We start from the raw sequence: 23,419 nt of genomic DNA on the forward strand, positions 1-23,419 counted from the left end.
GTGATTTATAACACGTGTAAGTAATCTGTGTCAAATACATAACAAAATACTGCAGCGTTGTTAAACGATAACAATTGTTGCTTTAAAAGTGAATATGTCTACATAAAAATATTGCAATTGATAATAACAAATGATTGATGATTCACAAACATTAAAAGTTGTTAACAACAAACCAATTATAAAAGAAATATTTTTCACTTTCCTTCACCGCAGAACCCAAAGGTTATTTTATTATTTTTAAAGACATTAAAGTATATATTACATATATTATTATATAATTAATATGGATAGCTGGCAACCCTGACGGCTACAAGTGGAGTCGTGACATTTCTCCCCCACGGCGACGCATCTGTCCCGCTCGTTATTGAAAGAACCAATAAAGCAACAATAATGAAGCTTTATATCAACTAAATTAAACATTTTACTGTATGGCAGCCCCGAGCGTGTGGGGGGTGGAGTATAGATAATTGTTATGTTCGTCTATATTACATACGTAATGATATGTTACGATTAGTAATTATTTCACAATTACTGAAATGCTAAGACACTTCAACGTTCAAGATAACTAATTAAATTTCTAGCCTACCTTCAATTTTACCTTCAATTTTTTCTCTACCTTCAATTTTATACTTAATTGATTCAAATTTTTGCAAGTCACTTATTAATCACTGTATGGTGTAAATCGTACTTTTCTGTTTACCATAACAGGGGTGCAAGATTAAAATCTATCTACAAATTCATTAGGAAAATGACTTCGCGAAAAATCAATTTCCACGCAAACAATAATTATTATATTACATAACATAACAAAACCATTTAATTCACACTTCCATTCACTGCTATAACAAAGCTATATTAGAAATACAACAAAAATAAAATGCCAAAAATATTTATAGCTGTATAAACTAAAGTGCGTATTTTACCGCACAAATTTTCAATAAAGTAACATTTACCGCATCAGTAATTACTCCACATTAAGCGAAAATACCATACAGTCATACACAATAGAGATTGAAACTTCATACAACACTGCCAATCTGCATTTACATCGAGAATAACTTTCACCGGTTCTCAAACATCGTATAAAATCGAATAAAATAAATATCGAACGAGACAGATTATAAATGATGGTTAATATAACGTTCAATAAACATTTATCACTAGTATCGATAATTTTAATCGACATTCGGAGTCGATAAGAGCAGCTGTTGGTTGCACCTACGGACGACTAATGGACATTAGCTCGATAACTCGATGTTAAAGGGTGGGCGATGCTATACCGTAATAAATGCATAAATACTGTACTGATAAGTGATAATTAAATTGATAATGCGTCGTGACTCGTGATTTATTGTTTTCTTTTGCGGTATACAAGATGTTTTCCTTTGGTCTAAAATCGTTAAGTAAATGATTACTTTAAATAACATGCTTCGCTTATGTATACTAACGAGTCTACTATAATATCGCGGTCCGCGCCAAAAAGTTACACGTCAAACTCCCTTAACATTGTAGCTCAGAAACAAATATAACAACAAAAACGCGATCCTTTTTTCTACAACTTTCGCATTTAACCGCGTCCATCATAATACGTAGGTACGTGTTCTTCGCAAGATGCAAGACTCATTGCATAATGTATAAGCACCATTATTTACTATCACAGTTATCTAGCATCTGCTCTAACATCTTGTCTCAACAATATTGCGTACAAAGCTGCAAGTGGTATGGATAAACACCTTAATCGCAAGCAGCTTTTCGCACTAAAAACACACTGCAGGTGGACAGGGTCATCGACGTTAGACCTTTGATAGGTTATATGGACACAAAGACCAGTGCTCGATGGAATTTTGGTGTTTTTATTCTATTTTATCTGGAGGACAAGTTAAGTCCTCTCATTACGTGAATGTTTTATAAAAGTTTTTGTATTCATACTTTTGAATCGTTTAGATTCGTAAAACTTTCATAAATTCAATAACAAACATTCTCCGCTCCCATTTAGTTAAAAACATTTTTAATTACGGCCAGACGCTTTTAACCAAAGTTCTTAAAACATACTTTCAACCGCCTAAAACTTTTTACACGATCGGTTTCACCTTTTTATTGTGGTATTTTAAGCAAAAAACTTTAATTTACATTCTTATCTCGAGAATAATTTCAACAAACGATAAATTCTTTAACACTTACGACGGCTAGTAAATCGACTTAAGTATGCAGTGTCAAAAGCGTTCAACATAATATGAACCGTGTCCTTATTAGAAATGCGTGCAAACGAATTTGAAGAATATTCCTTGTTAATTAAGATTGAAATTGGTGTGAGGTGGTCGGCTATGTTTGGGACTTAGTGGAACGAGTCTTGTAACTTTCTGCATTTATTTGGGACAGTACTGGCTTCCTAAACCGGCTTTAGCACCTGCCCGATTCGTTATTTAAAGGGTTCATATTGACGACTTTTATTTGCATATTTGAACGTAATTCGTTAGTGAGTTTATACTAGATATAGAATTAGCTGGCTATTAAACTAAATAATCAACTAATTGATACCTATAATGATATCGAATTAATGAATCAATATCATCAATTAGAAATTAACGCAATAGTAGTTAAGTATTAGGTACACTTTTTATATACGTATACATTTAAATAATATAAGAGACATCTTAAACCGGCTTCGTATTATATTTCTTGGAAGAACAGTCAATAGGTACATTTTGAAAAATCGCTGACGCATAACGCTTTTGTGTGCGCATACCTTAAGTCCAGGGTCGGCGGTCTCATAATTGTAGAGGTGCCGATACAACGATAGCATCAGAATATTTGGAATTTCCTTACCCGGGGCTGTTTAATCGGAGAATTTAATAAAATGACCCGCGTCGATACAAGCTGATTTATGTGAGGATCCCAGATAATTCGCTGTAATTAAGAATGCAAGTAATCGATCTTTTGCCCGAAATAAGGTGTCGAAAAACGACAAATTCTTTCCTGTAAATAATTTACATTTTACGTCATAAGATTTTAGGCTTTATGTAGAGAAAATGAGTGAGCGTGTGATAGTTTTTTCCAATTAAGTATTTGTAAATAATAAACACTAAATAGGTACTAGGTACAATGTATTCGTACTGTTTTCATCACCTAATTATATCCTTTCAATCAAAAATAATAAATTCCTTCTGTACTGAAATTATGAGTAAAATTGACTGCAATATATTTTATTCAAACTGAAATTGTCTGCACGCATCTATCATTATCAGCGACTGATTGTACACTGGCCATGCGTTACACTTTTGTATTATTTCACTACCCGCAAATTAGTTGCAATTATTAAAATCTATTGCTGTTTTGAAAAATAATTGAAACTACATACATCCTGTATTTATATTATTTATATGTTAACGAATAAGTTGAATGACATCGGACAGCGTTCCCACAAGCAAATGTAGCCAAAACATGCATTGTGACCTGTCATGTAAATCTTACCGCCCATAAATTTTGATAATTCCTAATCCATTCGAAACTTTTCGTTGAACATATGCTTTGCGTATGCTTTTCAAGCGATTTCTTTACATTTAATTTGATTCAGAATCGGGTTGATGTCCAAAGAATGAAGTATAGTCAATTTTATGGACATAAGTTTTTGACATAATCTTGCTTATCACGGTTTACCTTGTTAGTGTATTAATAGTTTGTGGATATAATTCCGTATCAAAGGAATACGAGCTCGAACTTTCACTATCGATACCCACGCACTTGCACGTGGTATTATATTATCTATTTCATAACTGACACCTCAGTGAACACCAATTAGCGACAGCTATTCATTGATAAATTGATAACCGATATCTAATATTCTGCGATCGAGACACGATTTGATTTGATTGGTACATGTTGGTATTTTATTTTGTTTAATTGTACTAACTATTTATGAACAAATTTAATTTGATGCGTCATCGATTTTATCATATTAATATAATTATTATATTTATATTATTATATTATCATATTAATATAATTATACCTATTCAACGGGTGAATAAGGTGCGCGATTTAGGAGTCTACTTCACACCGGATCTGATGTTTCGTGAGCACATCACAAATATTTGTAAAAAGGCTTACAAAAATCTTGGGTTTCTACTGCGGCACGTAAGGGACTTTACAAATGTAGCAACTGTAAAAGTGCTATACAACGCGTTAATACGCAGCCACTTGGAGCACAACTCCATTATTTGGTCTTCACATGAAGAAAAATATAATGTGATGTTAGAGCGGGTCCAAAATAAATTTGTTAGGCACCTTTATTTTAAACTTTACGGGGTATACCCCTTTTACCCATTAATGTATCCTACCTTATTCATACTGGGTATGGTAGGGTATAATGAACTAAGAGTGCGACGTGAATTTTCCATTGCGCTGTATTTAATCAAGTTATTGCGGGGATTTGCACATAACCCTGGAGTGCTGCAATCCCTCTCTTTATGTGTGCCGGACATGTACACTGAGAAGCGTCACAGGCCGCCGTTACTCTACGTCCCTCAGGCGCGAACCATGCTGCTCGCGAAGTCTCCTCTCGTGCGAGCACTACGTATTCTCAATGACCTCCATAGCAAAGTGGATATTTTTACGTGTCCGTTGGGTGAATTAGCAAAGGTTCTTATGTATATTATTAGCTATTAATTGTATTGTTGTTTTAATTTAGTTCATAGATAGTAAGTTTATATTGTTGAATTTATATTTTTGGTTTTATGGCATTAAAATGCTTTATAAATATAAATTTATAAAGAATAGAAAAAATTCGATCACGAGGCGGGACTCGAACCCGCATCCTTCGCGCCATTCCGGGGCGGATGCCTTACCAACTCAGCCACTCGTGACCCGCCAGAGCAATCGAATTTATTCTATTCTTTCAGTTTTATGTGTCTGAAGGGACACACCGCGCGCCATCTATTGAGATGATTAACAACCATTTCAACCAATATGAAGCACTTTTCAGTGAATACAATATTGTAACGATGGAACACGACCTTTTTTGTTGAATTTATATTTTTGGTTTTATGGCATTAAAATGCTTTATAAATATAAATTTATAAAGAATAGAAAAAATTCGATCACGAGGCGGGACTCGAACCCGCATCCTTCGCGCCATTCCGGGGCGGATGCCTTACCAACTCAGCCACTCGTGACCCGCCAGAGCAATCGAATTTATTCTATTCTTTCAGTTTTATGTGTCTGAAGGGACACACCGCGCGCCATCTATTGAGATGATTAACAACCATTTCAACCAATATGAAGCACTTTTCAGTGAATACAATATTGTAACGATGGAACACTACCTTTTTTGTTGAATTTATATTTTTGGTTTTATGGCATTAAAATGCTTTATAAATATAAATTTATAAAGAATAGAAAAAATTCGATCACGAGGCGGGACTCGAACCCGCATCCTTCGCGCCATTCCGGGGCGGATGCCTTACCAACTCAGCCACTCGTGACCCGCCAGAGCAATCGAATTTATTCTATTCTTTCAGTTTTATGTGTCTGAAGGGACACACCGCGCGCCATCTATTGAGATGATTAACAACCATTTCAACCAATATGAAGCACTTTTCAGTGAATACAATATTGTAACGATGGAACACGACCTTTTTTGTTGAATTTATATTTTTGGTTTTATGGCATTAAAATGCTTTATAAATATAAATTTATAAAGAATAGAAAAAATTCGATCACGAGGCGGGACTCGAACCCGCATCCTTCGCGCCATTCCGGGGCGGATGCCTTACCAACTCAGCCACTCGTGACCCGCCAGAGCAATCGAATTTATTATATTCTTTCAGTTTTATGTGTTTTTCTATTCTTTATAAATTTATATTTATAAAGCATTTTAATGCCATAAAACCAAAAATATAAATTCAACAAAAAAGGTCGTGTTCCATCGTTACAATATTGTATTCACTGAAAAGTGCTTCATATTGGTTGAAATGGTTGTTAATCATCTCAATAGATGGCGCGCGGTGTGTCCCTTCAGACACATAAAACTGAAAGAATAGAATAAATTCGATTGCTCTGGCGGGTCACGAGTGGCTGAGTTGGTAAGGCATCCGCCCCGGAATGGCGCGAAGGATGCGGGTTCGAGTCCCGCCTCGTGATCGAATTTTTTCTATTCTTTATAAATTTATATTTATAAAGCATTTTAATGCCATAAAACCAAAAATATAAATTCAACAAAAAAGGTCGTGTTCCATCGTTACAATATTGTATTCACTGAAAAGTGCTTCATATTGGTTGAAATGGTTGTTAATCATCTCAATAGATGGCGCGCGGTGTGTCCCTTCAGACACATAAAACTGAAAGTGCAGGTCCACACTGCGAGCCTAGCGCGGTTGCGACGGCGGGCGCGAAATATCAAACGTATGAAACGCGCCTTTGCGTCCACATTGAAATGACTATGGCGGAAGCCTAGTGCGACGGTAATGAGCGAGCCAGCGCGCGTAGTTTTCAAACTCTCCTATCCGCGCGTTCTGGCCACACTACGGGCCTAGTCAGCAAGCGACCCAATGCGCGGACGGCGGGGGTATCAAACCAGTTCAGTCTTGTCGCTCGACTTCTTATATTATATCCTTTATTGTTTTTCGTAAAATAGCTGTAAATACTTAATTGTTGAAGTGAAACTTCTTTATTTATAAGTACGATTCAATCTAAAACACTTATATACACCACAGTAATTTTGTAGGGTATAATCTCAATTCTTCATAAAAGATTCACCCGTTATTCCTCTGTTTTAATTATTTCGTGTACAACTTCTATAATGATCTCATCACAAAATCGGACTGTCCAGTAAAAATAGCAAATCGTCCAAAGTTTGCAACACCCGAAAAACGTCGAACCGCTACTTGAGCTCGCGCGTCGGTGTGGCCACCGCGAGCGCCCGCTCGTCGCGCCCGCCTAGGCCGCCGCCACCGCGCATTCAGTGTGGACGCACACATAGAATAGAATAAATTCGATTGCTCTGGCGGGTCACGAGTGGCTGAGTTGGTAAGGCATCCGCCCCGGAATGGCGCGAAGGATGCGGGTTCGAGTCCCGCCTCGTGATCGAATTTTTTCTATTCTTTATAAATTTATAAGTTTATATTGTTTTTATTTTTAGTTTAGTTTTGTGTAAAAGTTTAGTGTAAGTCAATACCGCATTAGGTTAAGCCTGTAAAGGTAATTGATGTAATGATAAATAAATAAATAAATAAATAAATTATTAATTAACAATACATTTAATTGATAATGTCAATGTAGAAATCAAATGCTATTGACATTAATTTTAACGTTAAAATTATATTTCACGCAATGAAAATAATTTATACAATATATAGTAGCCATGTAGGTTACGTTTGAGAAATAGGAGTATGAGATATATTCGTTTAATTAATTACCCTAGTCTTAAAGTAAATTAAAATTGTTAGAAGCTAAGCGTTTAAAAACTACAAAATATACTAAAATAAAAAATTAATAACGCGCGTGTCATGTCTGTGGAAAATTAAATAAAAAACCGGTAACAAGAAAGTTAGTATTGTAACGTGGGTAATCACCGCGGGGATTCGTGAAATGACGTCTGATAACGATCTTGAGATTATAAAGCGATGCAGTTTTTTGCCGCCACTGAAGGACATACAAGGTCTTGAAATTATTTTATTGAAATCTCGTATTGCATATAAAAATGTTTAAGTACTTTCAACAAATGAGTGGTTGGTGTCCGGTGACTGATTTTTACTCGAGTTACGCAAGATATGTTTATTTTATTTAGTAAGAATATTTGAACTACATACATCATTATCCATTTAACAAAACAAGACAAAACTTTTTCAATTTATAGTAGGTATAAAAGCCTCTCAATTAATAAATAAACATAAAATTGCAGAACTATGAATTTCAAAGCACAACATTTAACTAGTTAACACAAAATAACATGTCCAGAAACAATACCCATTTATATTTAAAGCAAATTTAATATAACTGGTTAAACTCGTTACATTTGGGAATAGTTGCTTCTTAGTTCTTACAGACGGAGGGTAGTCTGAGAATGTCTGTCATTTCGAGACTATTCCATTGGGAAATCGGCAATAGTACTGCAGGTATTATTCCGAAAATTTGACTAACTCATACTGCATTTCTGACGGTAAACGCGTTCAATACATCAGCCGATCGGGATACTTGCCGTTGTACTGCATCGTTTATTTTCGTATTTCATGATACTTTTACTATATTGTTTAAATGATATAACTATAATTTTATAGACCTAAGGAATCCTTACATACAGACTCATTTCTGTCTCAACATCTCAACCGTAAAATATAACATCTTAGAGGTAGCGAGATTATTTCTAAACAACATTTTAAAATGCAATTTTAACAGGCAGATGAATAAAATGTTAACATTGAACTAACCTACAGTCTCTTGCACCACAGACGTATCCAACGCAACCTTGCCCATGCCAAATATTATTAGGGTACAATAATTACGAGCCAATTCGATCCGGACATCAAAGAGCAACAATTATTGCGATTTGCGGCACAAAAACTGTGCCCCGAGCGAACGCTATTATATCCGCGGGTGACCTAACAAAACACGATGCAGTTTTTTGTGTTTTTATAAACAACTGACCCGTTAATTTTGCCTTTGTTGACGGTATAATGGGTTTACAAATCGGAAACATCAACGTTGGTATTTTAGATACTGTCCGAATTTATAACGATCTAGCTGTTTTGTCTGCAGTGTTAACACAGGAAAAAATATAGCTCGTGTCATTTAGATATAATGATGCTATAGAAAATCTTTCATCACCTGTAAAGTTCTACTAGCATAGCACCAACATACATTCTAATTTTTCCGCTTATAACATTAGTAGAGCCTAGACAGGCCCAACATCGTTTATCCGGAATTTGGTAGTGCGTAACAAGACATTTCAAATATGTATTGAGCCCATCTATCAGGGCGGTCGCAATTGCATTCCACGCCTACATCATGACCCTAAACGTGAGGCTGTAACGTATCTTCTCAATTCTCCTTTGTTTGCCCATTTGATCACGCTATTTTATGGGCTATCTTATTGGTGTTATCTTCGTATCGTTTTACATGAGTAAAAATATATTGATGACTATATTTATATTGTGTCTAATCTAAATCTAACCTAGTTTAGGGCCGATTTTTCAATCCTTGGTTAAAATTTATCCGTCCAATAAAGTATTACACGAACATTTTAAAATGTCACCTGTAAACTGTCATATACGGACAATTACAAAACATTTTTGAAATGGTAGTTTAATATGTTATTCGATGAATAAGTTTTAACCAAGGATGAAAAATCAGCGCTTAGTAGAATAAGAGTTACCCGATTTCATTATAAAATCTCCTCTACCTCACGTGGATAGGCTAGCATCATAATATTTGGAATTTGTATTTTCTTAGTTAGAAATGCAAGCATTCAAAACTTCAAAGAAATGGATTTATAGTTCAAACAAAATTTGGTTCTCCAAACTGCATACGGTAAAAATTTGTTTCTGCAAACTGCATACGGTAATAACTACAGCACAATTTACAAACACTTATTGGATCCCGGAATCCTTGCACCCCAACATGAATTACCATTAATTCTACTTCCACGCACCTCATTACAGGAGTGCGGGCACTCCGACCGCAATTTGCGAATCGCGTGATGTTGCGGCCCATTATTAATTTTACATTACGACCGCCGCTAATTTCTCGTAGCTTGCCCCGAGTCCTGGGGGCAGGTCGGGGCAGTTGGGGCAAACAGCAATTAATCCCGAGAACACGATACTATTGGGGGAACATCTCGATCGCAGATTGCATAATCCCGCTGCATTTCTAGCGCTTCGGAGGGAGCGGGCCCCTCCCGAGCGAGGATGTGAGGGCTAATGTATTATTCTTTTAGCTCATTGTTTGTCCGTGGATCGATCAAATTGAACACATTGGACGTGACGTGTGTAGGTACAGTTAAAGGGATGTAGTTTAACGTTTGCGAATGAATGACCTAATCCAATGTAAGAACTATTTGTAAGGATTGTTGTTTAAATTCAAAAAGAAAATTTGTTAAGTTAATTCCATTCATAAAATACAAAAAATGATAAATAATAAATCACTACATAGTATAAAACAAAGTCGCTTTCACTGTCCCTATTTCCCTTTGTATGCTTAAGGGCGGCTTGCGCATCGTCGTTAAATACAGTTTAAGAGCGACGTAAACGCATTTAGTCTGCTAATTATAATTAGCGTCTTGCAGAACAAAAATTTAGGCACTAATCACGTTTAACGAACTGTCAAAGTTAAATACCCAAAGATGGCTATTTAGCGTCGCTAAATACGTTTAGTAGTCAATCGCGCGTCATCATTTTGAGGTTATAGAAGTTTACTATTATTTTATAAAAGATTTAAGAGTTCGGTAGGAAGTTTGTAAGATAGATTTGTGGGAATTGTATTATGACGACGATGAGGAGATTATAGAATATATCAACAGACCGAGGGAATTGTTTGAGAGAGCAGACTTATTTGGAATGTATTCGGACGACAAATTCTTCAGAAGGTTTCGTCTAACGAAAGAAACCACTACAATTTTGTTACAGCAAATAGCCCCACATTTAAAAACCAGCAACAAGTAAGGAAATGTACTTATTATTAATGAAAGCTCGTCGGTCCATTTCACGAATTTTTTTTTAAGAAATGCAACCATTTTGCTCTAAGTCAAGTGTACAACATGTGTACAACGCACAAAAACATAAAAAGGAACGCAAGAAACTGCTTTACCGACTCCCTAACTACGATTAGTTAAATTACCATCCAAACGGACATGGGCAAGACCTTTTTAATTGTATTTAGGCTAAACATATTTAGCAAGATAAACGCATTTAACTAAATTCTGTTTAGACCAAATGTTGCGCAAGCCGCCCTAAATCTTTAAAACTACGCAACGGATTTTGATGCGGTTTTTTATAATAGATAGAGTGATTAAAGAGGAAGGTTTTAGTATATAATTTATTAGGTTTTAGACAAAGCGGGCGAAGCCGTGGGTGGCAAGCTAGTATTCTTTAAAATACACCGACATAATATCTAAAGCAACATTTAATTGACAGGCAAGTATAGGTACTTAATTGTTATCCAGCCAGCATCGATGAAATTTAACACGTTTACCTACACGTAAATTAAACTTTTCGATAAAGTGTACGTGATTAGGTACTTTTCTCTTGAAAATGGATTATCAAATCAAATAAATCAATGGATAAGAAAGTTTTTAAGCACACCGTCTCGCTTAAGATATAATACTGACAACGCAAAACAAAAAACTACAAAACGAAGATAAAAGCTTCTCATAAAATAAGTAACAACTTCATCTATGATGAAAAAACAAGTGGTTTTTCTTTGCAATCCTGTCATCGAACAGCTAGTTGGTCAATAAGCGACCTTACTGCTTTGATGTTAGAAATCAAATTAGTTTGTACTATGGCACTAGTTGAATGTATCTTGTAAAATCTTCATACAATGTTTAATTTCGCTCCTTCACGCTTGTTGTCATTTGTAAAGTCGACTTGACAGTTTGCTCGAATTACCGACGCGAGCTCAGTTTACAACGTTTACGACCACTTTTACTCGGAAAAAAGATTAACAGCTATGTTTTCCCTGGAAATTGTAAAAAGCACTGTTTAATTTACTCCTTATTTATTTACTCTTTATTAAAAATCCTTAAGAATGTAAAACGAAACCTTTAAAATATGAAATGAAGAAATGATTTGATACGATTTCAGAAACATTTATAAATCGACATATATTTATTTTAGCGAGTTAATAAATGACAAAACATCCCCATAATTTGGTAAACTGGAGGGGTTCAAATTGCCCCGCCTTCCGATACCGTCTGTCATTAATACTCGGAATATTTCAACTGCTTCACTTGTAATTACAAAACTTTGCCCCGTTTAGTTGGTCCCGGAAATATATACCACCCTTAAGTACCTAGGTATGTCGAATATTTAGCGTCACGAATAAGATATTTGGATTACAGTTCAAAATTACTTTCTATAAGTGCCTACTTAAATATTTGAGAAAATATATGTTATAAAATCTACCTACTAATAATAATTCATAGCGTTTACACTAGGGATGTAACGATACATGATTTTGCCGATACGATACAGATACCGATATTTGTAGTAATGTATCGGCGATACCGATACCGATACCGATATCGATGGCTTGGTAGAAAAATAAATAGTGAATTATGCATAAAAAGTTACCAACATTTAACAGAGACTCAACTGTTAATCGTATTCTTTTAAATAAAAATGCCAAATCAAAAAACAACAAAACCATTTATTTTAGTATTATTATTTTACAAAGTCAGTTAAATTTTAAGTAATACACATACAATCAGTACCTAATAAAAGTGTACTATTGGTAGAGTTTTTTCAGAAAACAAAGTTCGCACGCGCGGGCGGCCTCCCGCATCGTTCATTGGGAGCGGTTTTTTGAATTGTTTGATATCGGTATCGGTTGTTTTATTATCGGCGATACCGATATATCGGCTTGCCGATTATATCGGCCGATATATCGGTATCGGTATCGGTATCGTTACATCCCTAGTTTACACTATACGGTCTACACTCAATATTAATTATCAAAGAATTTGGGTAAATTGATGATAAAATAAAAGCATGTCGAGGTAATTTTTTTACAATCAAGTAGGTGTATTTTTTAAATAAAACATTTTACAATATTATTTTCACTCCAAAAAAATAATATAAATATCTGTCTAAACACACAAAACAAAAGTTGCAATCCAAAAATAATTGCGGCGTAGCTTAGTCAGCTCATAAAATTGCATTCAGGTCACAAAAACAAAACACACCGTACATTTACCTTTAGCACAAACGACGAAGTGCATTAAACAAAAGCGACATAAATTCCATGCAAACACCTTAACCTGTAACTTATACAACGATAATTGGAATTAATGTGAACCGAATACGCGCGTGCTATAAAATATCAAGTGGTGCAATGCATCGCTGAATTGTGTGCGCTAGAATACTCTTTATTTTGGGGATGGTAAGGGGTAAAGTGGCATGGCATTACCGGTGCATAGTTAGGCTAGTGTGGCGGTTTGTACGTGAATGTCAGAGGTGATATGATACGAAGGCAGGTGCGTCTGTCGCAGGCAGCTGCAGGACGAATATTTACAATTGCATTAGCGATTTCGCTGCTCCTTTTTCCTATTTAATTTAATCGTTTGAAATTCCGTGATCTTTGCGAAGTTGTTTTTTCGTTCAAAAATGTTATTGTAAAAAATTTAAATGATTAACAAAATTACTGGCGGACGGAAAATAATTGTTGAAAAAATTTATCGACACGCACCCTTATGTGCATACATACTCTACTGAAATAGGTAGGTTTAATCCACACGGTCATTTTGAAGGTACCTACATAGTGTACAAAAATATTTCTTCAAAACAAGTATGTAAGTATATATTTTCTTATCTAAAAGTTAAATAATTTGGAAAATCCAAAAGTGCACGCCTCATAATTTTTTTTTAATAAATATTTATTAATTATTATTTTTGTTTATTTAATAACAATTAAACCACATCGAATCAGACCCTGAAAAATGAAAGGGTTCTATTCCTGAGCATACTCAAGCGTAAGAGAAAAAAAAAAGACTCTATTAGTAAAGTATTTCGGTCGCTATCGTGTTAACAAGAAAAAGGATCCGCACATACAGACACACGGACGTCCAAGACAGAACTTTTTTAAACTGTTTTTTAACTAGTTTAAATAACAAAAATGACATCAAAAATATCATGAACGTTAAAAATAGTGTTTTTTCTTAATATGTGTGTGTATGTATTATCTTACAAGTGCAATGTATGATACATAAAGACATTTTAAGTTTGAAAAATCAGATGTTTTGCGCGAAGTGACAGTAGTACCCACCTCAACGCTTCGCTTATGAGGCGTGCAATAGGAAACATAATATGAAAACAACATAATCGCGCGTCTCAACAAAACTACTACGCTACGCTACTCTAGCTACGACAAAAGGTCCAAAAGTAAAGTCCAAAACTCCAAACCCTTTGTGAACGTGAAATCATTTTTTACCATCAACCCACTTCGTACATGCGGTTGTCAAGTCACAGTTAACCTACTTCTATCTAACCACCCATATCGATAATTACATTAAGGCGTTACCCGGCAATTTCGACTATGTTCAACCTCTATAAAGTCTGGTACAACATAAAGCACAATACCGAAAAAAATATATAAAATAGGATGGTCTTTGATCTTTAATTGCTCGCGAGGACTTTTTTCCAAAGTTAATAGATTTCTAGAAAAAAAATGTGCCGTGGTCATCGATTTTTCCGCAAATACTCTATAAACTTCGTAACCTGCTGACTTAGAGCTCTGAAAATTTTATGTTTAATAAATTATCAGTTACACAACAGTCCCTGACGAGGATTTTTTGTTTCACTGATTGGTATCTTTTTGAATACAAAATGCGAGGAAAAAAGAAGGTGCAGCGGGAGAGGTTTGAGATCCGTCAAGTATGGTCAAGGTTATTAGCGCATGTATAAGCCTTAACCGACGCTATGCATTCACATCTCTCGGATCAGGTGTGGCCGAAATGTTGATCGATCACAAATCCTCACTTTACGACCATTTTATAGTTCTTATATTTGTTTTATGGTTGAAACTTGAATCGGAATGAGGTGTTGTAACTATTGATTTTCTAATCAGGGATTACGGTTAAAGGTCTTGACTTCAACAAATATGCATAGCTTTGGGTAATGATAGATATAAGTATACAAGGAATTTTTATATTTCGTACTATGCACATAGACAAATTAGACTTTATTACCTTTTTAAATGAAATTTAAACGTCGAGTAGAATTGAAAAATGCCGAAAACTTCATGTTTGTATACGATCTATAAAAAAATAACATTCATAATATACAGAATTGAAAAACCACATTTTTTTAACAAACGCTATTATAATAATCAATCCCGTCTATAATTATGTAACTTAGTAGAAGATCCCATACATTGCATACCATCCATCAGTGCTATATGCACGAGCCGAGGCACATAAAATAAAAACACAAATATAGTTGAACGCCCATCAATGCTCCGGTGACTCAATACCTGCTTGGACCACGGCAACATGGTATAAAATATAAATCGAGCAATAAAATTATTATTTGTATCTCGATAGAATAACTTTAGGACATTCAAGAAAATAACTAGATATTTATGTGTTAATTCTCCATTTCTCCGTTTCATTGCGAAATAAATCCATCGTTCTAACTTCTAGTACGTATCTACAAACAAGATATCTGTTACTCTTACTGCATTACCCAACCAATTTCCATATCCGACAGCCCAGTAAAACGCAAACAGCACGCAACAATTTCCTTCGTGGAAGAACATAGCCTAAAAGCATCAATTCAGTTGCATCAAGAACCGTTCCAAAATCAAATCACGTTATGCATTTCCCGGGCCGCGCAGGGCCAATGCGCCCGCGCACGCTTCTAACGCGGGCGCGGGGGGAGACCGGTCCGCGCGCGGTGGTATGTAGCCGTCTGCCGTTGCACTCAGCTGACACGGCACAAATGCTTTTAATCGATGTAGAGAATACGAGCACACTTAATTTCTTTGTTTTATCAAGTAAAATTTACAATTTAACCTTGTAGCATGAATAATTGAATGTGTAGTTTTTGTGCAAGCTGTTTAATTTGAAATTTTTAATTTACATTTGCATTTTTATTTATAAGTTTACAATGGTTAATTAAGAATACAATATAAAAACCTTTCAATTATAAATAAGGTAAAATATTACGATTGTATTCTATAAATTTATACACTAGGTAAGGTATAATAATTGTAACGGTAGACAATGAAGAAATTATAAGTAGCACGTCATTTGGTATAATTATGTAACGCCCATACCAATACCTAAAGAGAATTTGTTACTAACCAAATATTTTGCGCTCACTTCTCATAAAATTCTTGCCCGAGAGCAAATAGTCCCGAGTCAAATGCTTGGTCATGATTGCTGGCGCTCGATCGTATCGTCAATAATTATAAATATTATAAACATATAATATTTTGTCCGTACTTCACACGATACCTTCAAGTTTTCTCATAACGAGCAGTTAATGACCGTCACAGTTCGTGTAACAGCAGCGAGCCGTTACCACGCGGCCATCGTTCGACCGCAAAGATACCATATTATTTTCAAGCCATATCTAAAAATCCAATTCGCTATCGACGTGCATTTAATTATGTACCTGTTTCTTTCACTTGTTACATTCGTTATAATTACTTCTGGATCTTACGTTAGTCATCGAACTAATAGTTTGACCGAATGACATGACATACTAAAGTCGATTAGAAAGATAATATCTTAGGATAATATTATATTCACATTTGAGTGATCTTTCTAATTATATTCCAATCACCTCACACCATGCAATGTTTAATTTAATGCTAATGATTACAAAAACAAGTTTATTTATAAACTACATAGAATACTTTATTTGCATATACGGTAACCAATTAAGGTTTTTAAGATGGAAAATTCTCTAATCAATATTACTTACATGAATTACCCTAGTAACGAGAAAAAAATGCTTTACTTATTAAAGCAACTAAGAAATATGATACCCGGCTGTAATGATGGTGAAATTAATGACCCGTGCTAAGTAACAAGTTGCCCGCGTATATTATATTACGCTAACGTGTTGTGAGAAGTACATACTTCGTGTTACAACTAGACTCATTCTACAGAATGTCTGTGGAGAGTGACCGATTCCCAGAACGTCATGTATTTTGATGCGATAATAACGCGAAAAACCAGTTTTTCATCGAGACATAGTAATTTTCAATGATAATACGAAGAGATTTATTGCGAATAAAAACCAGTTATTTTCATTCTTTAAAAGGGAATTTTCTTATCCTGTACGTAATCATCAATATTTAACATCAATGAATTATAAAGAAAACTTGTAACATATCAAACTAGAATCACGTATATAATTATAAACTTAGTATTCTATGTTAAATATCATATGACAAACCAACATTTAATTTCCAATAACATCGAGGATATTAAGCCAGTGGCAGCTACAGCCCACAGCGCGTCTCAAACCCGTTCCTCGCCCGGTTAGAAGTTCTAACTTTTTATTTTACCGCGCACCCTCCACCTTAGCGCGAACCCATACTATCCTTGTTTTGTTTCGATCGGAACTTTCGCACCGAAGATACAAAAGCTTATAGACGTTTTAGCGCGACGAGTCAACTTTAACATCTTGTTTATTACGCTGTAAAAATTATTCGTTAATTGCATATATTACACGGCCGATGTGTGTGGTCAGTCGTTTGTTCTGATGAAATGAGTCCGCTGAAATATGGCTGAAATGCATTATGTAGGTATACAATGAATCGCTGTTTCTTTATGAGTTAATTGAACATGAATTATCAAATTTTGGAGTACAAAATTAGTGTACATTTCAATTCATAATATTTTAGTGCCATGACTAAACAAAAGCTATGCAGATATATAATTACATATTTTGAATTATTCATTATTATTATAATCTGATGCATTCATGTAAAAAAATTAAAAAATCATCCAAAAATAAAACATTAAATTTGCATAGCATTAAATGTAGCCTTATCTAAGAAAGTCCTTCATCAAGATGACCATTCATTTCAGTTAAAAAATAATCTTATAACGTAGACGGCCTACGTAAGAAATACGTTCTGTACATTATTATCATTCCATACCTATACATTTTATTATTTTGACCACTGATTTTTAGAATATAACTTTCATTTTCTTCTTTTGCCCTTGATAGCATGGAAATTTAATGAATAAGACCGCTCAAAATTCAAACTCAAACTCAAACTCAAACATTCATTTATTCAATTAGACTACTATTTAGTAGCACTTTCGAATCGTCATTACATAGTATTTTTAACATTTACCATTCATCTAGGAATATCTATAAAGGTTACATTAACAAGTCAATAACTGCGTTAAAAACAACCGACTTCAAACTTGCACTTGCAACATTTACAAATACAGACAAAAATGCTCATAAAATAAAAAACTACTGGGCCTATCCGAATAAAATTTTTATGGGACCAATTCGACACCATCCCGCATCGAACAAAAAAAAGAATCACGTAAATCGGTTCAGAAACCACGGAGTAATCGGTGTACATACATAAAAAAAAAGAACATACCGGCCGAATTGATAACCTCCTCCTTTTTTTTTGAAGTCGGTTAAAAACACAATGCAACAGACCTATCGTCTATGTCACATTTCGCAATAAAAAGACCATCAATCATACACAAATCACGTTGCTAATTGAACACAAATTGCATTTAGACATTGCACTTTAAATATGCAAGCAAGCGGGCAAGTTTACTGACCCACGGTAATTTTTCCGTCAACAAATCGAACCGACTACACGCAACCACTGGGAAATGCATCTACATAATAATTACATACGTTGCACTTGATGTAATTACGCCCGTATTCCTATCTGCACTCCGCACTAACAGATATTAAAATGCTATTATTTTTTTCCATTATAATAGCATTTTAGAGCGATTAGGATCGGATAGTAAGTGAACTTCTGGATGTATAGAAACGTCAATTATTAACCCGCATACAGACGGAAACGCAAGTTGTATGTTGTATTCTTCGAACTGTTAAAGCTCTGAAAGCCTATAATTATTATCAACATTATACTCGTAACGATATTGTATATAATACATAATATTATGTAGTATGTTATTTACAAGATTTAACGAAATACCTAGGTTAATAAAATAACTTTTTACGAATTTATACACTTCTAATAAAAACATTAAAATCCATACAATCTAAGTTCATACAAATATCATTCGCAATTAAATACCAAGCATGTAATTAACTATATGTAGATCAATAATAGATATTGTTTTAGTGATTATTGTTAGAAAGCCAAAATAAGACAAAACATGCTAGCTAATGCCATATCTACTAATGACAATACATAGAAAGTTTAGAACAGTTTATACTTTATAGCACAAGCAATTCATAATTAAGTAGTATATATGTTTGTTCATTCTTAATTATCCCACACCATAAAAATATAATATAATAAAATTTGTAATCAAAAATAATTGCTTCTTTTATAAGCTCATGTTTTAAAACAAATGCATTACCTACTTAAAACAAATCACAACTTAAAAGAAAATCATGCAAACCAAAGCAATATTTTAGAGAGAATAATTTTAAACAATTAGACTTCACTAAAACTAGAAAATCCATTTATGTTAATTTGAGAATTCAGTCTAGAACATCCAAGTTAGCTATTCTAAAAATGATTAAGATACTAAATCTACCGAACAAAAAACATGAAATTAATTCTATGAAAAGCATTTATTTTTATTTTTACACCCATAAAAAATAGAAAACAATAGCTACCTATAAAGCAATTAAATGTTAAATAACTAGTTGCTAAGTGTATTAAAAAAGTTGGCCCGGGCCTCTCCTTTGTTAAGATTGAGATAAGAAATATTCAGGAAATATTCAAAAAAGATTTAACCAAATTGATGAAACAAATAATCAAGTATTTATTGAAAAATATATGGGCAGTAAAATCATTTTACGCATGAGATTTAGATCAATATAATTATGACATTATTACATGCTTATTTTTATAAATAAAGTCGAATAACTATTGGAAATGAAACACCGAACTCTATGTTATACTTATACAAGTTAAGTAAATTTGGTAAGCAAGTTAGATATCCTGTAAGCTTGTTCCAACTAATACTATAATATACCTATGTTATCAAGTAAATGTTTGACCTACATAAGTCCACTTGAGACATTATCTATACCCATATCAGTTACTATGGAACTATGCCCCAATTTGTACTAAATATCCTACTAATATTACATTTGTGAAGTTTATATTTGTATAGCTATGTTAGTGTGGCTATAGTTGAATCAGGGAACCACAGAACATATAAAAGAGGTATATGTTATGAGATATATGTTCTATGCAGGGAACAGTACAAAAAAAGTTCAAATTAGTTTACGGAAAATTTTGGTGAAATCAAATTAAAAATTTACTAAAGTTGATTGCCAAAATTTCATAAATAAATATGTACCTAATAAATAAACATAAGGAATGAAATAATTTAGGTGCTTCTGTGATCCACCAGACCAAGACTTATTGACCACCAGAAATTGTCTTAAGATAATATAATATAAAAAAGAGTTATAATAAAAGCTAAGATCCATACTAAGATCTAATAATAATAATACAAAGACCTACTTATTATTAAGTTATTATAGGCCTTTTTAATGGCCTTGAAACTTGTATGGATTAATTCAGGTAGGTATTTTGTCTATTCATTGACATTTATTTAAATACTAGCGGTCCGCCCCGGCTTCGCCCGTGGTACATATTTACTTTTTCTCTACATAAGAACCATCCTCGTACTTCAAGGAATATAATAAAAAAACAATTATCGAAATCGGTTCAGCCGTTCTCGAGTTATGCGCTTACCAACACATTATGTGATTCATTTTTATATATAAGATAATGTAAATAAAGCTAAGAAATAAAGCATATTGTAATTGTATGTTAATACTTAATTTATATTTTAAACATTAATAAATACTTCCTAATTAAGAAATAATCGAACACTATTTTATAATATGCCTAAATATTAAAGCAAGCTCCTAAGAAAAAGAATGTTTTTATAATGAAGATTAAATTATTAACTTTGTAAGCATTCAGAAACTTGTGGGCTTTCCTTTTTATTATGTACAAAGGTAGTTATTATCCTTAACATTATCCTCTGAAGAATACAAAATACAATCTCAATGAATACTCATATCAGGTAATTACCCAGATTAAAGTAGGTATGTTCATTAGATAACATCTTTGCATAAAACAAAAAGATAATTTTTTATCATATCAACTATTTCGCGTCGTGTGATAATGACCAAGAATATATTGAAGTCAAGTTCAAGACGCATTGCCTTGAATTATCACGAATTTGTGTAACTATAGTCGGATTTTTAATTAGATAAAGTAAACTGACGTTTACTGTGTTGTCAGTTTTTGATGAAATAAAAATAGCGTTGTCACAAAGTGAATGATTGAAAATCGGGAATGAATGAAATTGAATCGATCGTCTAGTGAATATTTAGTATGTAACAATATAACATCAAATAAACACAACAATGACAACAAACACAACGTAATTAGTTACAATTAACGGAAAAATTACAAAAACAATAACGTAAACAGCGTAACAATAAAAATAAAAAAAATGATTATAATTACATTCTACTAGTAACTTATATCTTATATAGCTTTATATATTATAATTAGAAATAATGTTATTTTATAGTTTCAAATGATGAACTATTCACACTCATTGTTCATTCATCTGATTGAATGTGAACTGAATTCCTCACTATTACTTTAAATGTGGCAACATTATTTTACAAAGTGACATTAGCTGCTGTCAGTTTACTTTATCTAATTAAAAATCCGAGTATAGGTTTTTATGTAATCTTCATTTTTCTTATAGCCGTGCTAATTTATTGTATAAGTTGCTATGTACTCGCATCTTATAAGTATATTTACATATTTGCGTAAAATGAAGACGATTTACTTTGTCAAATACGTAGCGATAGGTACCTAGGTACTTAGTTTCATTTTTTTGGTTAGACGGTACATGGTAGTTTGGTATTACGAAATATAATTGAAACGAAGTTGTTAACGACTTTTTAAAACGACGAGTTTAATTCTGAAATGTAGGTAAGTAGTCTACCTTACCTATTTTAATTGAGATAATCATATTAGGAATTACATCATTTAAATAATCAATCAATTTCTTCTGGAATAAATTATTATTATAGGTAGTTGTGTTACATACCTATTTGCTTAAAACAAAATGAGAATCTTGTAAAATTTGTGATTGTTTAGTTGAAGTATTCTAGAAGCGTTCCCGAGGAACAAGAACTTTGGTCACGCTTTACGGACGTTTCAATTTCAATACAAGTAGATAGGTCACTATAAACTTTTTGAATAACATCGAATCATACGCAATATAACTTTATAAGTGAATACACATCTTAAATCAAAATAGCTAACATAATTCTTACTGCCTAGGACCGCGATGTACGGATGCAGTTAGAGGTCTCTAGCGGGCATTCAACCGAAATAGGCCTACAACCACGCAACACGAATACTTACGGAGCTCGTGAGTCGAAATGGCCATGACATCGAAACCAGCACAACAGCCTCCGGTCACTAGAGCATTGACTTTTTAACATTTCGACACCTATCAAAACAGTTCTTCCGAAAAGTTAATTTATCAATAAAAACAAATTGTACAGTACCTGTCAGAAGACTCGGAGCTGTCGTATCGGTCGAAACATCTTTTCTTCCTATCGTCACCTTCCTCGACATTGGACCCTGCAGTTTTTTGGGAATTCGGTGCGGCGACCGCCGCGGTATGATTGGCGGCCACGCCGAGCGTCTCACTTTTTTCACACGATTCACTTTTATCAAGTTCAGTAAAGAACGATAACTTCACTTTGTCGCGGTCTAGAGTCGATCCACTGCACTTTTTTATGTCACCACAGGATGGGTCGGGCGCGGAAAAAGTTAATTCATGCATTTGTTTCGGGCCGGCGCGATCCTCGGGCGACCCATCCGCCATCTTTGAGCGCACGAGTGTTTTGTCGCGAGTTTCGTCCGGACGCCGCGAGCCGCATGGGCGCTGCGGTCGCTGCAGGCGCGGGGCGAAGGCTGCGTGACGTCACGCGGCGGCTGCGCGGCCGGCGGAGGCAGAGCACAGTGACGTAACGGCTCCGCCCCGTGCATGTGCACGGCCGCTGTCATTGGCCGCGCGTTACGCAACGCGCGAGCCTATTCAAATACCCACGGAAGGGAGCGTAGGAATCGCCGCCGATAGGGACAGGCCCATCCCAGCCCTAAACGTAACAAATAATGCAGCATAATGACCCTACACACATTCAAAGTCAGTGCTCAACACATTAGCAAGCGCGCTCTCAGAACTTCAGTCAAAAACAAGTGCAACAAAATTGATGATAATCCTCTTTAATGTTTTTATGGACTACCTACCACGAAAATTTAGACTTAGGTATTATTCAAGACTTACACTTTAAATTATGAATAGATGATTATAATTTATAATCTATACATCTATACATCTATACATCTATACAAATATTATAAAGAGGAAAGGTTTGATTTTTTGTTTGTTTGTTTGTTTGTATGAATTGAATAGGCTCCGAAACTACTTGGCAGATTTGAAAAATTCTTTCACTGTTGGAAA

The 23,419-nt window shown here is 34.3% G+C and overlaps 1 protein-coding gene across 2 annotated transcripts in view; it reads right to left on the reverse strand.

The window, feature by feature from the left end:
• jing (AE binding protein 2 jing) overlaps positions 1–22,815 on the reverse strand; it is a 131,621-nt gene extending 108,806 nt beyond the window's left edge. For both annotated transcript variants that reach the window (XR_016316704.1, XM_089704033.1), the window contains exon 1: positions 22,458–22,815. Coding sequence is in view for 1 of the 2 variants with exons in the window: in XM_089704033.1 (XP_089560159.1) it covers positions 22,458–22,780 (323 nt within the window). In the remaining variant the exon portion in view is untranslated. The remainder of the gene's footprint in view (positions 1–22,457) is intronic.
• Between the last annotated feature and the right edge of the window lie 604 nt (positions 22,816–23,419).

Source organism: Colias philodice, chromosome 15, assembly GCF_061535455.1.
Source record: "Colias philodice isolate Cphi_HAF_F1 chromosome 15, ilColPhil1 Martin Lab GWU primary, whole genome shotgun sequence".
Lineage (NCBI taxonomy): Eukaryota > Metazoa > Arthropoda > Insecta > Lepidoptera > Pieridae > Colias > Colias philodice.